This window comes from Oreochromis niloticus, linkage group LG3 (assembly GCF_001858045.2).
Source record: "Oreochromis niloticus isolate F11D_XX linkage group LG3, O_niloticus_UMD_NMBU, whole genome shotgun sequence".
Lineage (NCBI taxonomy): Eukaryota > Metazoa > Chordata > Actinopteri > Cichliformes > Cichlidae > Oreochromis > Oreochromis niloticus.
The window spans coordinates 52,233,234-52,249,267 of NC_031967.2; the positions used below are offsets into that span (position 1 = coordinate 52,233,234).

Below are 16,034 nucleotides of genomic sequence, written 5' to 3' on the forward strand. Positions count from 1 at the left end.
AGTCTTTCATATGCTTCATTTACATGTACACAAAAACACATAAAGCAAAGAAAAAGCATAAATTGCATAAAAAGACAGGACTGTAATGGTAAAGCGCAAACTGGGTCACAAAACAACTACATTTTATTGCCAACACAACTTTTAGCATGTGTTACCTTGTCTGTGCAAGCACCTGCACAGACAGCATGCTAAAACAAATGTAGCCAAGAGTGTACGGCAAGCTGAGCACAGCAGCCAGAGCCTGAACTTAAAAAGGTAACAAAGACAGTAATTAGCAGTTCGCCTTGCACTGTTGTATGTCCCGTTTCTATCTGTATGTTTCAGCACTGGATGTATAGTTAGCTTAGTTGCCTTCCAAGCAGTTGCCATAGGTGTGATTCCTGGCCAAAGCAAAACTGTTTTGAGATTGTAACTCAGGAGGAAGAGTGGGTCGTTTACCTATCAGTGAGTGAGTGGTTACTCTGTTTACTCTGCATATCTAAGTGAGCTTGGGTAATATATTGAACCTTAATGCTTTCATATGAGTGAGTGCAAATGTTAAACAATGTTGTGTAACATGTTGAATGTAAATGTTGAATGTCTGTTACTTGGTGTGAAAAGCTAATTTAGAGCTCCAATTGAGTGAAAAGCACAATATGAGTAGCACACTGGCTATTTCTGTTGCTACAGTAGAATTACAGTGACACTTACTTTGAAGTCTGCTTTTGTTGTTGGTTTTGTATTCGTACTATAAGAAAGATCATATGTGTCTCTTCATTAGGACATGGATTTTCTCTAGAGAGAATGTACCAAGCAATGTGTAATACATAATTATTTTTGAGAGGACTAGTTCTGCTAAAGTGATTTTTTAGAGGAATTAAGTTCTAAGCTTTTATTGTCAATGTACAAAAAAACAAGAGCATGCAAATTGTGTCAAAAAATGCATTGTGCTACTAACGCAACCTTTGTCCTCAGCAGGTATCTGCACAAACAATAATAACACAAAGCTAGCGAAGATCCTAGAGTGACATCAAAGCTGAGTGCATGCAGACCTGAGCCCAGCAGCCAGAGCCTGAACTGCAACAGGTAACAAAGGCAGTAATGAGGAATTAGGCGTGGACACTGGAGCCTCCATTTGACCTGTATTTTTAAGCATTGGTGGTATACTGGTTAAAGCTAGGGCCACAGCTATCGATTATTTTGATAATCGAGTTAGTTATCAGTTAGTCCGTCTTTTAATCGGATAAAAATGCTTTTGTCTTATTAATGAGCAATAAAACCCATTCAAAGGGAAAAAAACCCCACAGGTCTTTCAGAATGAACTGCATATTAGTTTACATTTTAGAAATTGCAATGTTTTAAAGTTTAACTGCATACAATATCTTTTTTATTAAAAAAAAAAAAACTAAACCCTTTGATTGGATGCACATGTCATACTGAAAACATTTTCTTAAATTCAAGAAATATATAAATAATCTCAAGTATGGTCAAAGGGCAAAGTCAAATAAAATAAGATATATACGCAATCGAAACTAAAGCATACCTTTACTCTGTTTTCTTGCAAGGCTGTCTGAGGAGGCAACTTTTTGTCCTGCGGAAAACAGACGCTATGATGATATAGACGTTAACTAATATTAGTAATAATTCAGTGTCCAACCTAACAACAACCCTCACGTCAGTGGCTCAGAGTTGCCCATGTACATTTTTATTGGCCTGTGTAACAAGCTTTTATTTTTATATTTTTAAACATGAATCCAGTTTAATTGATAAAATATTTTATATTACTCCACTTTCAATCTGAAAAATGGTACGAAAGCCTTGAAATAAATCTGGTCTAGTACACCCCATGCCCCCCTTTAGAGTCACCACTATTTGCTGGAGGTATTGCTTCCATGTAAAATTTGAATACACCTCCTGGAGGCTTACTGCAGACTTTTTGCTGTGTAAAACAAACAGTGGTGGAGGGAACAGCTACAAAGTTTCCTTTTCTTCATTTTGAAGTTTATTGATCAGGTGGTTTGATGAAGGACTCCCGCTAGCTTTTTCCCAGTTAAGGTTTTAATGGTGATTACAGGAACAGGGCCTCTGTTTTAAACACTAGAAACACTTTCTTTTACTCAGTTTGAGCTTACCATCTCCATCATCACTGCTGCTATGTTATCTGTGTTTTTGTTTAAAACTGGGGGCTGTGTGGGCTTAATGTTTTCAGAAGTTTTATTCATGCACTGCTCCTAAATACATTCCTACTGCAGAGCTGTTTTTAGTTACAAATGTGAGTGAAATGCTTGTCTTTTCATCACTTAACACAGCGGTCCCCAATCCACCGGTCCATGAGTCGTTTGGTACCGGGCCGTGACAGTTGAGGCTTGAGTGTGAAATGTACTGTTTTCAGGGTTTTTATTGTTTTTTATCGTTATTTTTTAAATCATTTTTATCGTTAACTCGGTTTCCCTGGGTTTTTTCCTGTGTGTTATGAATAAATCTTCTTTTTTTGGGTACCGGTACTGGTTTTATTTTGTTATATTTGTCCGCGACACCTTAAAGGCCGGTCCGTGAAAGTATTGTCGGACATAAACCGCTTCGTGGCACAAAAACGGTTGGGGACCGCTGATTTAACACATCGGCATACTGCAGAGTCATGTGTTAAATGAAGCACTCTCTGTGTCAAGAGTTTTATAATCAAATTACTGGAATTACTCGATGAATCGTTGCAGCCGTAGTTAGAGCAGTTGATACGGGTTTGATTCTGAGTCAATGCAAAGCTGCTTTGCTGCTGTAGCGGAGAGGAAGAGCAGGTTGGTCATTGTCCTTGGCTGCTCTACTCTTTATGTAAAAAATATTTTTGGGCAAGATACCGTACCTGATGAGCCTGTGTGTGTGTGTGTGTGTGTGTGCAATTGTTAGACAAGGTGTGCTTGAAATAACTCCTCAGACTGAGCAGAATGGTGCTTTATACGCACCAGCAGTCACTTCAGTTTGCTTGTTGTTGTTGGTTTTGTGTTCGTACTATACAAAAAATCATATGTATATTCTCATTAGCATATATGATTAGGATAGGGGTTTGTGGTGGTGCGTGGAACTGTAGCCTCAAGTTTATATTGTTATCATGTTATGTGACAGTGTGTTTAAGTTCATGTTACAGAGTTAAGCAAAAGTAACAGGTAAGGCACCAAATTAGTTTCTCTGGAGAGTAAATAAGCAACACACTGCATTGCTTTTAAGGAAAGTAACAAGTAATGTTTAACGCTTTAAACTTTTTGAGTAACGACCACAACATTCTGATAACTTTGCCCTCTGACCTCTTTAAATGTGGGCACGTCTGGGTCCAACAAGCCCACATTAACAAAAATGTAGTAAACAATCACACTAATAATACAACAGCAATCCAACAAAGTCACTGGACTCAGTTAAAATCATCCACACTGTCACAAAAATAGCGAGTAAATTCATTCAGTGTTTCCTCGCTCAGCTCTCTCTCTCCATGTGGTTACTAAGGTCTCTCCATCTCTCTCTCTGTTACCGGCAGGCAGCCAATCATCTGCAGGGTCTCGCGCCTCCTGTTTTCGCCTCACCTCGCCTCAGTGCCAATCAGACCGTTCACACTGCGCACACGCCACGGCACGTCGCCACGGGCGCCGCTGACAACAGGAGACACGGCGGAGGGCACAAGCCACCACACACACAGACACACACACACACACACACACCTCCCCTCCCTGTTACTGAACATCAGCGTTGTGTGTACCCCCTGCCACCACCCTCCCTCGCTCCCTTCACTCTGTCGCGAGAACGACGCACGTATCCGTTCATAACCTCCGCCATTATTCATCACCCCCTACCCCCACCCCCTCCCTCACCCCGTCCTTCTCCTTTCTTCCCATGGTGCCGTTTTTTTCCTTTCCTCGAGCTCGTCTCTTTTTCCCACCCCTGCAGGGTCTCCACAGAGCTGCTTCCTCCTCGCCTCACCCGGGCTAATTTAACGCCTCTCTCTCTCTCTCTCTCTGTGTCTCTCTCTCCCTGCCTCGCACTCGCTTGTGCCAAGCCCAGGTGATTATCCATCCGCCCCCCGTTATCCGTTACCCCCCCCTCCTCCATTCCTCCTCCTCCTCCTCTCCTCGGTACCAACAGACCGACAAATCCCTCCCGGTGCTCCTTTCTCCCCCCTACCCCTCCTCTCCTCTCCTCTCCTCTCTCTCTCTGTCTCCTTCCCGCCAGCCATGATCCGTGGCGGGCTAATTCCCAGACGGTCTTCTTCCTCTTCTCCTCCTTCTTCCTCTTCTTCTCATCACCCTCTTCCTCCACCACCTCCTCCTCCTCGCGGGCCCGGTAAGTAGCAGCAGCAGCAAGCGCCGTCCATCTTCTCGTTTACTCCTCCTCTCTCTGTCGGACTGCATGCTGTGTTCACGGTATTTACCGCTCGTTATCGAGTCTGGCTATTTTTTTTTTTTTTTTTGATTGACCCCCCTCCCCTCCTCCCCCCCACACTCACCCTCCCCTCCTTCTTCCCCTCCCTTCCCTCCTTCCTTTTCCTTTCTCGTGCTGTGCCGGAGGGGGGTGAGGGAAGGGAGGAGGAAGGAGGGGAGGTGTTAATGTGTCGCGTGGGAGAGCCGTTTTCCCCCCTCGCGGCCGGTGGCCACCATGACCTTCTGTCGGAGCTCGCGCCAGCCCGGTTGACCAGACAGGGTAATTAGTTACGCCTCGGGGGAGTGGGAGAGTGGTGGTGGTGAGGAGGGGGGGGATGTTGCGAGAGACACACACACACAGGCTTGACGCACACACACTGGCTGCGCACACGCACGCAGAGCAGAGCGCACGGACACACACACACACACACACACACATTTGAGGCTGCGCACATTCAATTCTTTTCACATAGACACGCACACACACACACACACACACACAGGCACACACACACACAGGCACACAATTTCAGTCCCTTTCTTTCTCCACGCACACACATTTCCAAGCTCACACGTTTGCAGCCCATTTATTCTGCACACGCTCACAAATGGCAATGACTCCTTTACAGTTGGACCCATTTGTGTGTGTGTGTGAGTTTGTGTATGTGCACACCGAGAGGTCAGAGGTCACTTATAATCAGATTATTCCACCCTTTCTGATATTTCAAGGCCTCTGCTTGGACCTGAGATCTGCCTTACGTGAACTTTTTTGCCTATTGAGTGCCCTCCATGGAAGCATGGGGTCACGACCTGGCCTTGAAACAGACGCTGACGAGCTACAAATAGTGACCTCGGTTCACTTGATGTCGGATGTTGTGGTGTCCCTGGTGGGGATTCGGCGCTTGCTTGCTCAGGGGCACGTCATCACCTGAGGAAAAGGGAATTCCACAAAGGAAGCTGAAGAAGAGGAAGATGGCAGCTTGTTCTTTGTTTCCTCTTTTGTTTGCAGCCTTGTGTCATCACCATCTCCATATAAAAGATAAGACGCAGCCACCGTGATGTCACCAGGTAGTTTGTTGGAGCGTTTTGTGTGCTGCCATCATGGTTTTTGAAACCAAGTGAGCTGTTGATGCGATGATTTGAGTTGATCTTATTCTCGACTAAATTTCCTTCCTTCCTAAATTCATTAGGAAGGCATTAGCCGAGGTCAGACATCGACTTAGAATCAGACTTCTACACAGTTAGACTTCTTTTTGCAGGTATGAGCAGTCGCCCCCTGCTGAACCTCAGAGGGAATGCAGGCTTAAGGGATTTCTTCACTGGATTTACTCCCAAGACTTGCATTTTGTTTTTTGTTTTTTTCAGGTTTTCTCTCCTGAGATGTTAGCTGACCCCTCGCTTGCCCTCACAGGATAGTCGGTCTTTCATGTCCTCTGACGGCTTTACTTTCCAGGTTTATGGGTCACATTAGAAGTGAATAACTGAGGGTAATGGCCTGCAGACTTAATAGACCAATCAATCAGCTGCTTTAAAATACTCTCTGTAGATTATTTGTGGGACTAAAACCACAAAAAATCTTGTTGCTGAGCCTGAAAAAGATGATCCACGAGAGTGAGGGTTTTCTTTATTGAATGCAGCACCTTCACCGGCCTTTTCTTTTTACTTTCAGAGCAAAACGTGGTGACCACGCAGAACTAACTAGCTTCCTGTGCAACAAAGCCCACCTGAGTGTGTGTGAGTGAGCGTGTGTGCGTGCACTTATATGTATATGTGTGCGTGAGGTCATGTCGGGCATGACTAGTGGCGTGTGTGTGGAGAGTGACCTCTCCTCGATGCTCCAGAGAAGCTCAGCCCCCTCGCACCATCACCCGAATCACCATGGCTACAGCGGACAGGGACAGGTGAGTTGACGTGTAAACTTTTGCATCCATGTGGGTCTCACAGTGCAGGGCTGGAGAAGGAGCAGGTGAAGCGAAGGTTAAATCAAATTAAATTTAGAAGGTTACTGTTGAAACCGCCCTTGGGTCATTAAGTGTTGGCATGCCAAAAGCTCAATTAGATCATCCAGGTAGGCATCAATTACAGAACCCATCGCTGCTCTGCTGCGAGGGCGCCGATCTCAGGGTCAGCTAGTCGATTGTTCGGTCAATACGCTTTCTCATTAGTCCAATCCACTGCATTACTTTCAAAGAGTGAAACAAGCCTTTTAAGGATTGATCCATTAGCTGTGAAAATGACCCCCACATTTTCACAGCTGGGGTGACTGCCAGCTTAATTAACGCTCACATTTACACAACTTTTACTTGTCAGTTTCCTTCATGTCACTCTGCTCCAGAGAATACAGCGACGGTGTGGTCAGACCAACTGCAAAATAAATGTTTCCTGCAGTGAGACGACAGACGAAGTCTAGGCAAACTGATGCAAATTTGCATATTAAAATGGATTTACTACGAAGACAGAACATGGTACTGTTCATTCAAACTATAAGTTGTACTTTGGAATAAAGTAGCTCTTAGAATGGCTCTTATGAACAAATGTTTGTAGACAAATAATATAGATGAATAAAACTGCACTGGTAAATATAGTGGATATTTCTTTGAGAGCTTTGAAGGCCGAAAACTAAAACAGAATAAATACAGGCAGAAAAACGTGGAACAGATCTGTGCAAAAGTATTTGCTTCCTTCCAGATTTCGTAGTGATTTGCATATTTGTCTCGAATTTTTTAAAATCATGAAACAAATGTCAATATTAGACAAAGATAGCCTGAGTAAATACAAAATACAGTTTTTAAATGATGGTGTCATTTATTAAGGAAAAAAGCTATCCAAACCCACTAGGCCCTTTGTGAAAAAGTAATTGTTCTCTAAACAGTACCTGGTTGTTCCATCCTTGGCAGCAAGGACTGCAATGCCAATGAGTCTTTCGTGTCACGGTGGAGGAATTTTGGCCCACCTTTACTCTGCAGAATTGTTTTAATTCAGCCACACTGGAAAGTTTTCAAGCATTAGCAGCCTGTTTAAGGTCATGCCACAGCAACTCAATCTGGACTTTGGCTAGGCCACTCCAACACCTTCATTTCAGTTTTCTTGAGCAATTCGGAGGTGGATTTGTTGGTGTGTAGCCAGCCTTTAGCAGTCGTGATTAGGCGATGTCTGTCGCCTCGGTGGTTTCTTATATCTGAGGCTCCATTAACAGGTGAACCGCTCTGTCCTTTGTATTTTTTTAATTGATTATGGCTGGTATTGATGACAGTGATTGGTGCTATCTCCTGCAGGTGTCAGGCCTGGCTCCCATGCTGGACTACACCACAGAGATGGATCGTTACCGCTCCTCCATCGCCAGCTTCTACAAGACCAACGTCAACATGAACATGAACGTTACAAACTTCCCTCAGTCAGCCAAACTGGCTGCCCGCTTGGCTGCGGCCGCCCCCATCTTCCCTCCCACCGCTGCCAGGCTTGGGGCTATGGCGACGACGCCCTGGGGTTGCCACGACAACATGAACATGAACATGAACCACCCGGCGGCAATGTTCTGGGGCCGACCTAAACCCGTGGCGGCCACGCCGACGCACCACCCCCACCACCATCATCACCCCTCTGCAACGCCGGGTCACATGACCTCCTCGCACCCCCACAGTACCAGCATGCATCAGAGCAGCAGCAGTGGGTCGGGAGGGGGAGGAGGTGGTGGGAGCAGTGACGGTGGAGGGGCTGAAAAACACGGACACACTGCCTCACTTCCTGTTTCACAGGGAACGGCACACCATCACGCCATGGCATCAAGCAACGGGAACTTCCTTCCTGGATACAGTGGCGGAACAGACTGCGGCGTCATGAACAAGCAGGGACACACCCACGCGGACATGATGGGCCTATCAGAGGGTGGCAGCTGCAACGGGGGAGGGGTTATGGGTGGCAGCTTCCTGGGGGGGCTGGGACTACCTCCCGGGGTCATTGTTATGGCAATGGGGTCAGCAGGGGGCGGGATCTCAGACGCTAGCAGCGCCTTTCAGATGACAGGCGGCCAGCGGGCACTAACGGACTGCCAGCAGCATGCCAACTCCTCCCCCTGCCCCTCCTCCTCCTCGCCCTCATCATCGGGCGTGACAGCGGCGGGCGTTTCCCTGTCGTCATCATCATCTTCATCATCCGGGACGGTGGCTAAAAGAAAGAGGAAGCGGTGTGGCGTGTGCGGGCCGTGCAGGCGGCTCATCAACTGTGGCGTCTGCTCATCGTGCCGCAACAGGAAGACGGGTCACCAGATCTGCAAGTTCAGGAAGTGCGAGGAGCTGAAGAAGAAGCCGGGGGGAGGAGGGGGGGTGCTGGAGGTGAGTGCATGCACGCACACGCACGCACGCACACACACATGCACACGCACAGCATTGGCTGGACGTTAGCAAATGTGTGTCTCATCTTTTCTTTCTTCTGTGTGTGGTGCATGTATTTCTCTGTGTGTGCGCGCATCTCTGTCTGTGTGTATGTGTGCATCTCGGTGTGCGTGTGTGTCTCGGTGTGTGTGTGTGTGTCCTGGCTCACTTAACCCAGATCACTGGCAGTGATGCTCGAGCTGGAAGGCATCGCTCACCCTGCTGAGTGTGTGTGTGTGAGTGCTGTGCAGATGGTGGGTGGTGAAAAGCGAGAGCTCGGTCCCTGCTGAGGTCTGGCAAGCCGCCAGCAGACACACACACACACACACACAGGCTGGCACACACACACACACACACACACACCAACACTGATTCACGGTGATAAAGCGGCTGGGCGAGAGGGAGGGAACGGCGAATATTTATGTGATCTACCACTGCTGTGTGCGTGCGTGTGTATAAGAGTGTGTGAGCGCAATAAGAATTAGTGGCGATCAATAATTCTTTGACACCAGCATTCGACCTCACTGATGACTCTATATATCTCTCTCCCTTTCTCTCCCACACACACACACACGCGTGCACTTCCTGTGGGAATCGCTACAAACTATCACTAATTATTCCCTCATCTGCACACATGTGCTGTGAGGACACGCGCTGAAACACTGAGTGCGTGTGTGTGTGATGGGAAGAGAGTGAATTAGCAGCCATAATCTTCCTCAATTACACGCTAATTGGACCTGTGGAGGCTAACGGCAAGTGACAGCGGCGTGTGTGTGTGTGTGTGTGTTACAAAGTATGTGAATGTTTGTGAGGGCAACTCTTTCTGTGTATGTGTGTGTGTGTGTGTGTGTGTGTCAGCAGGTGGTTTCACACTCTTGCCTCATTCTTTCTGCTCTCTTTGATGTCGACCTGACAAACTCTCAGCCTGGCACAAAGTTTACTCAGTGAGATGAACAGCAAAGCACCCTGGGTAGTTTTTTCCACCTTTCTCTGCAGCAGGATAACCTGTCAGAGCCCAGAGCAAACTGGCCACTAACTTCAAAGTGATTTCAAAACCAGTCAAAGCTGATTTCAGCACCCGATGCAACATATGCAAGGATATCATACCCCGCATATGTAGGCGACGTCACTTTTAAGAAGTCCAGTTTTGAAGCCTTAATTTCAACTTCATGTCCATTGTCATGTTAGCGGTTGTGGAGCTAGAAGTGACCATATTTGGATGAGATGATGTAATTGAGTTATCAGTTAACCGTGCTAATTAGTGAGTGTCAGCCAAATAAAGTCCAGAGTTTCACTGACCAAAACTGAAGCACAGACTTCTTCGATGGTCAACTCTCAGCAGGTAGGGTGACCACATGTCCGTCATTACGCAGAATTTATGGTTCGAGTCTAAGGATGGCCCTTCTATCTGTAGTGGCGCCAGTGTACAAATAAGTGGTACAACTGGTCTGTGGGCCATTCGTGCTTGTTTTGTTGTTGGTCCGTTAGCCAGCCAAAGAGAAGAGTGAAGTTATGAAATACAAAGAGAGATCATGGCAGCGGTGGAAACTTTTCATTGTTTTTCACACTCGGTTTCACTTCAAACATTTTTCTATTCACGGAGCGAGCACCACAGACGTGCTCCCATCCTGGCCTCCAAAATCCTAACTACAGATTGCTGCGGCAGATGACATTTGCATCTGCCAAATGCTAATTGGTTGACAAGTGGGTCAGAATAGGAAAGGAGCAACAGGAGTTCACCAGGAATGGGAGAACTGTGAAAAAAACCCCATCAAAGATTTAAAACAAAAACAAAACAAAACAAAAAACACAGCAATGCAACGATTATGCAGATTGAAAAATTATGCTTTAAGTGAGACTGCACAACATCTTAAACATCTTACAAAACCCTCCCACATTTTGACTGGTTCTGCACTTTTCTACACCTTCTTTTACCCAGAGCATATGAAGGAAAAGCTTTTTATTATAGTCACATGAAACTTAGCCAGTTCAGTACTGAGCTCAGATTTTGTTGAATATGATGGAAACCACCATAAAGGAAATGAAGTTGTAGTATATTCTGAGAAGTAACGAGTTGGCAACAGAGTTGGAAAAGTTGCATTGAAATATATTTGCCTTTTAGGAAGCTATATTAATCATCAGATAATTGCAATAAAAACGCAATAAAAAAGGCTCAAAGAGATCAAACAGTCCAAATGTAGCGGAGCTGAACCTGTGTCCCCAACCATCTCTCAAAGAGGCCACACCCCCCAAAATGCTGGGGACTGTTTCATTATTGGGGTCACCTTTTAATTTATATTAAAGGACTTGTTTTTACATGCTTTCCCTTTACAGATGAATACTTTACTTTGTGACTGGTGGCTCTACTTTCGACAAACCCTCTTTTTTAAGATTATCTCAGTATTAAACTAAACCAGTGATAGTTGTCAGTGTATCCACACAGTCAAAGAGGTCTGCTGTTAATTTTTCAAAGTTAATTTATATCCCAAACCCTGAATTATAATGAAATTACCCTTTATCACAAGGTGAAAAGACAGGAAATCTATATCGACTCCATGAAGTTCTCCTGGCAGCTTTTCAGAGGAAGGCAGAGTATAGTCGCAGCAGACCGACTTTGATCTACAGCCTGCATCACTGCAGATGTGTTTACCCACACAAACGGTTCAAGAAACACAGCAGAGACTGCGAGCCAGCGCTGACACTGATGTGATCCAATATTTACAATTTAACTAAAAAAGTCAAAGGTAAAAGACTAAGATTCAGGAAAGAAAGAGTAGAAAACAGACATTTAGGTGTGTATTTAATTTGTCATTTGGATTTTACTGTCAGTTTTCCTCTGTCTCACGCCACATTTTGTCTCTTATTCTTAGCGGCCTCCCTCTGTCCCAGCCAGTGAGGCATTTCGTTGGTTCTTCTAGCCTTCCCTCCGCCAACAGAGCCAAAATCTGGAGGCCTAGCAGGAAGTCACCATCATATGGACTGCAAAATCAGCAAAAGGACTACAACCTCTAGAACTGAAATCGATTCTCTGCGACAGGATTACAATTTCATACTGTGTGGATGACAGTTTGAGACTACAAATCCCACCTCAGCTGGAACAGGGAGCAGCTAGACAGAAGGAGAGGAAGAGGGGGCAGTTTGGTCATAGGCAACCGGACTTGGCCAATTGATGTGGTGATGCCATAATTGCATGTTTTTCGCAAGATTGTGTAAAGGTAAATTTATAAATCAATTCTTAAAAAGGCGCACACAGAATGTCCAGACTGTAGCAAGCTAACTGGCTAGAAGAGATACTAGTCTGTATTTGTACTGGCTAAACAAACTTGTTCCAGACCTCTAAATTGTCTATCACTTCTCCTGTTTGCTTTTCTTAACAAACAGTTCAGGCCTTGACTATTGAAAGGATAGGCTGCTAAGTAGCCACATAAAAATAATCTATAAATTCTGTAGCTCTAATCTATTACATAAAGATTTCGAAAAGCTCAGGTTGATCCATTGCAAGCTTGACTGGATGAACATCGAAACATTCTCTTACGGTTTACTCATAGAGTTGCAATCAATTCAAAGACTAGTGCTGGTCAGTCAAGCTGCCACTATGACTGTAGCTAGGGTGTTCTTAAAATGACATGAAATTGTATCAAAACTACATCTTTGAGGGTATAAGAAGTCTAACATCTACTGGTGAAAATGCAAGAGTATTGCCCTGTACCTCTACTGTTAGCCGTTCTTTTGTGTCAGATCTAATCCACTTTTTTTGGACTGATTTTTAGACTTTCTTTCATAGGGTCTCAGCCTTATAGGTAGGGTAAGGATCTTGGATGCTTCTCTTTTGCATCAAAAGCAGCCAGCTGTGGTGGTTTGAGCATCTAATCAGAGATTCCCTCTGAGTACCGTCCTTTGGAAGTTTCCAGTACAATCCAAGCTTGAAGGAGCCATGCAGATTGTAGATCCCATTTCAGCCAAGAGAAAATTGGGAACTCCCACGGGTAACTGAAAAATGTTGCAGACATTGGGAGAATAATACCCTGCATAGTTTGCTATCAATGCAACCTGACCCCGAAAAACAGAAAATAGATGCATGGCATCAAAGATCAATAAGCCAACAGCAGAGAGTGTGTTCTGTACCTGCTTTCAACAGTAAATGTTAGATTTGGGAAGTTGGGCTTCTTTGTAAGCTTGACCAGATGTTTTGGCCAGATGTTCTGGTCATGTGATTGCTCTGGCAAAGGCGGGTGGTGTTATCAATAAGGTAGATTATCCGTTTCAGATCCCAGTATGGACCTCAACATGAAGTTGACCTTAGCCTCGTGTAGCTCATGTAGCTTTGATTTAAAAATGTCTGAAAATAAAAGAAAAAAAGGAGGGGACAAGGCAATCAAAGCAGTGTTTTTGTAAGTTCCAGAACAGTCTTGACAATCTCATTCGCATAAACATGTATTAATTACATAGAAATCCTTTTAAGTGCCAACATTGTGACCGTTTTATCTATTTCCTCTAATGTGTTATGTAGCTTTTCTGTAAAGGTCGATCAAGTCCCAAAGTCCCAAATCCACACCAAAGGAAGGTAGTCTCTCCCAGAAGAAGAAAAGCCCAGTTTGTAGCCTAGGATTTCCTGTTGTTACTTATAGACATCATTCTGAAATACCAATATATGCCAGTTTGGTCCTGTTAAACTAATGACAATGGATTACTCTCACTGTAATCCCCCTGATAGTAGGAAAATCATGTAGCTAACATTACCTCACCTCTGACTGACCACCCACAGGAAAGAGCTATCTGGGAATAATAATCTTCGGTAAATATAAGAAATTATACAAACTTTAGTACCAAATGTAAACCAGTAAACAGATTTCATGAAATTCAGCAATCTTGCTGACAAACATATTTTGCTAAGAGAAAAGTATTATGTTAATAGTAACATTATTGCAAGAACACTTTGTGTACTGTGCAATGTTGCAACTTTTTTTTCTTTTTCCATAACACTTATATTACCAGGAAGTAAAACTCTTGAGATCAAACATCTCTTTCTGGCTTCCTGGCTTTTTGTGAGAGTGTCCTTATCCTAAACAGGGAGCATAAGTCTAGCCTGGTTTTCAGTTATGGCAATTATGATAAAACCATAGTTCTCAGACAAAAGCTGTTCAAACATGGGGAGAACATGCAACAGTGCTTACCACTGAAGCATCGTGCTGACGTGCTTTTACAGAAGACTGTTCTTGTTCTGGGTCAAGGTCCAAGCTCCTTAATCTGGATTTCTTTTATGAATAACATAACTTTAAGGTATATAAGCAGTGTTCACATAAACATCCAAGACATTACCAGTGAAAAGCTGATTGTCTGAAAGTTCAAAGTAAATAGAAAAAATAACTATACCTGATTAAATTGGCTACTCTTCCTTTCAGGGTGTTCAAATTCATGTGCAGCCCAACATGGCTTAGGTTGCATAGTGGAAGTCCTCCTCTAACCCCTCAGGACCCTGCCTCAGGATGTTAGAGCATAACTCTGCATTGACAGCCTGACCCCTGAGAGTGAACTCAGGGTGCACAACACACAGTTTGTCATAATATCAACTAGCATGGTAGTAGAACTCCTGATCTGACCTTTGAGCTTCAATTCTTCCACATTCTTCTTTCTCACAGTTGCACTTTTTGATTTTAGTACATAAAGAATAATTTTGGTCAGCTGTAGTCTTGCCGTCTTGAGATGCCCGATAATGTCAACAGAAGCCGTATATATGGTATATAGTTTGTGATCATGGCACAGATTATGTATCTTTGTGTACAGCCTTCACAATCTGTGATAAAACTGTCACCTGCTTCCTCTTCTTCTTCCTCCTCCTAGCAAACCACAAACCCCATTGTAGCCAAACCAGGAAGATTCAGGACTTAACCACAGAAACAATTACAGTCTGACCAAAACCGGATGACACGTTAACCTCAAAGGGAAAAAAAATCACCACAGAGAGGATACAAACTGACCTCAGCAGGACGTGATTCAGGACTGTTATTAAGGACTACAACTTCACCACAGTAGGACTACCACATCACTGTTATCTGTCTCTTCTGTCTACCTCCTCCTCAAGAACATTAAAGGCACCTTGACTGATTCTTATTGGGCTCTGTTCATGTTGGTACGACATGATCTGCTTCTTAACTCTCTAGATGGTCCGGAGCTGATCTGTCTCTTGTGGAATCTGGTGTTTAGATTTTGTATTTGCAAGTGTACTCTGCTGTCTAAATGAGTCGTGAAATGTCTGAATTTATTTTATTTGTCTAGATTTAATGGAAAGTTCTCAGGGTGCAGTCACACTTCTGGTTTATATGAACTACAGTAGACTGAACACAAAACTCACTTTGTTGCATTTTTTTTACATATGATTAAAAGGTGGCAGTTGAAGGTTTGAAATTCCTGTCTTCACTAAAAGCTTAAAATGGCAAGATGCATTTTTAGAGAAGTATGGATCAGAAAATCTGCTCTCAAGTTACACCTCCAGTCCTGAATATTCAGATCTCTAAAGTTCGTATCTATGAGACCCCTGCCAGGACCTCCAAGAGAGTTCAGAACCAGTTTCTCTGTACTTGTATCTGGGCATATTGTACCACACATGGTGACCAGTAGGATCCAGAACAGGAGAACTCACCTGCAGTTTATTTGTGGCACAGGGACTCACCTTTGGATCATCTGGAGAGCTCTGAGGTTCTGAGTATAACTCTGGGACTAAAAGGAACCGAACTGAACAAAAAGATCAAATCAGAACATTCCACACAAAAAAAATAACGTTATTTCCAACACGTCTGTAGGCCATTGATAACATGCCCTATGAGACTTTGTGCATAAAAACCTTTATTACTGTTAACAATAATTTGTCTTATAAAATGATTGGATGGCAGAATCCCCAGCCTTCTTAAAGTCTTATTTTGAAATATTATCTTCATGAATGTTGAGCAATCTGCCATCAGCAGACCTTTGATATGCTATATGGATGAAAGTACTGGGCCAACCACATATTAGGAGCTGCTCGACCATGGAAACCTATGCCATGAAGCTTCTGGTGCCTTTTTTTGCTGATGCTAGAGGCTTACTCTCTGTAATGTTTAAATTTTTGTAGAGACACGCTGCATGGCTAGGTGGTTGATTTTATACACCTGTGGCAATGGAACTGAAAACACCTGAATTTACTGATTAGGAAGTGTGGCCCAGTACTTTTGTCCATATGGTGTATCTGGAAACAGCCAAGAATGTTAGCCATTTCACGTTTTCTGGGTTGGATCACATAACTTTT

At 44.0% G+C, this 16,034-nt stretch overlaps 1 protein-coding gene across 7 annotated transcripts in view; it reads left to right on the forward strand.

The window, feature by feature from the left end:
• The window catches only part of LOC102077956 (CXXC-type zinc finger protein 5), an 18,144-nt gene extending 2,996 nt beyond the window's left edge, over positions 1-15,148 (forward strand). Inside the window, exons 2-6 of one of the 7 annotated variants that reach the window (XM_025905934.1) lie at positions 958-1,065; positions 3,506-4,026; positions 6,052-6,283; positions 7,658-8,713; positions 11,623-15,148. In XM_025905934.1, coding sequence (XP_025761719.1) covers positions 6,167-6,283; positions 7,658-8,713; positions 11,623-11,670 — 1,221 coding nt within the window. In that variant the 5' untranslated portion in view covers positions 958-1,065; positions 3,506-4,026; positions 6,052-6,166 and the 3' untranslated portion in view covers positions 11,671-15,148. The other 6 variants (XM_025905933.1, XM_005459142.4, XM_005459140.4 and 3 more) reach the window with 6 other exon arrangements.
• Positions 15,149-16,034: the final 886 nt, after the last annotated feature.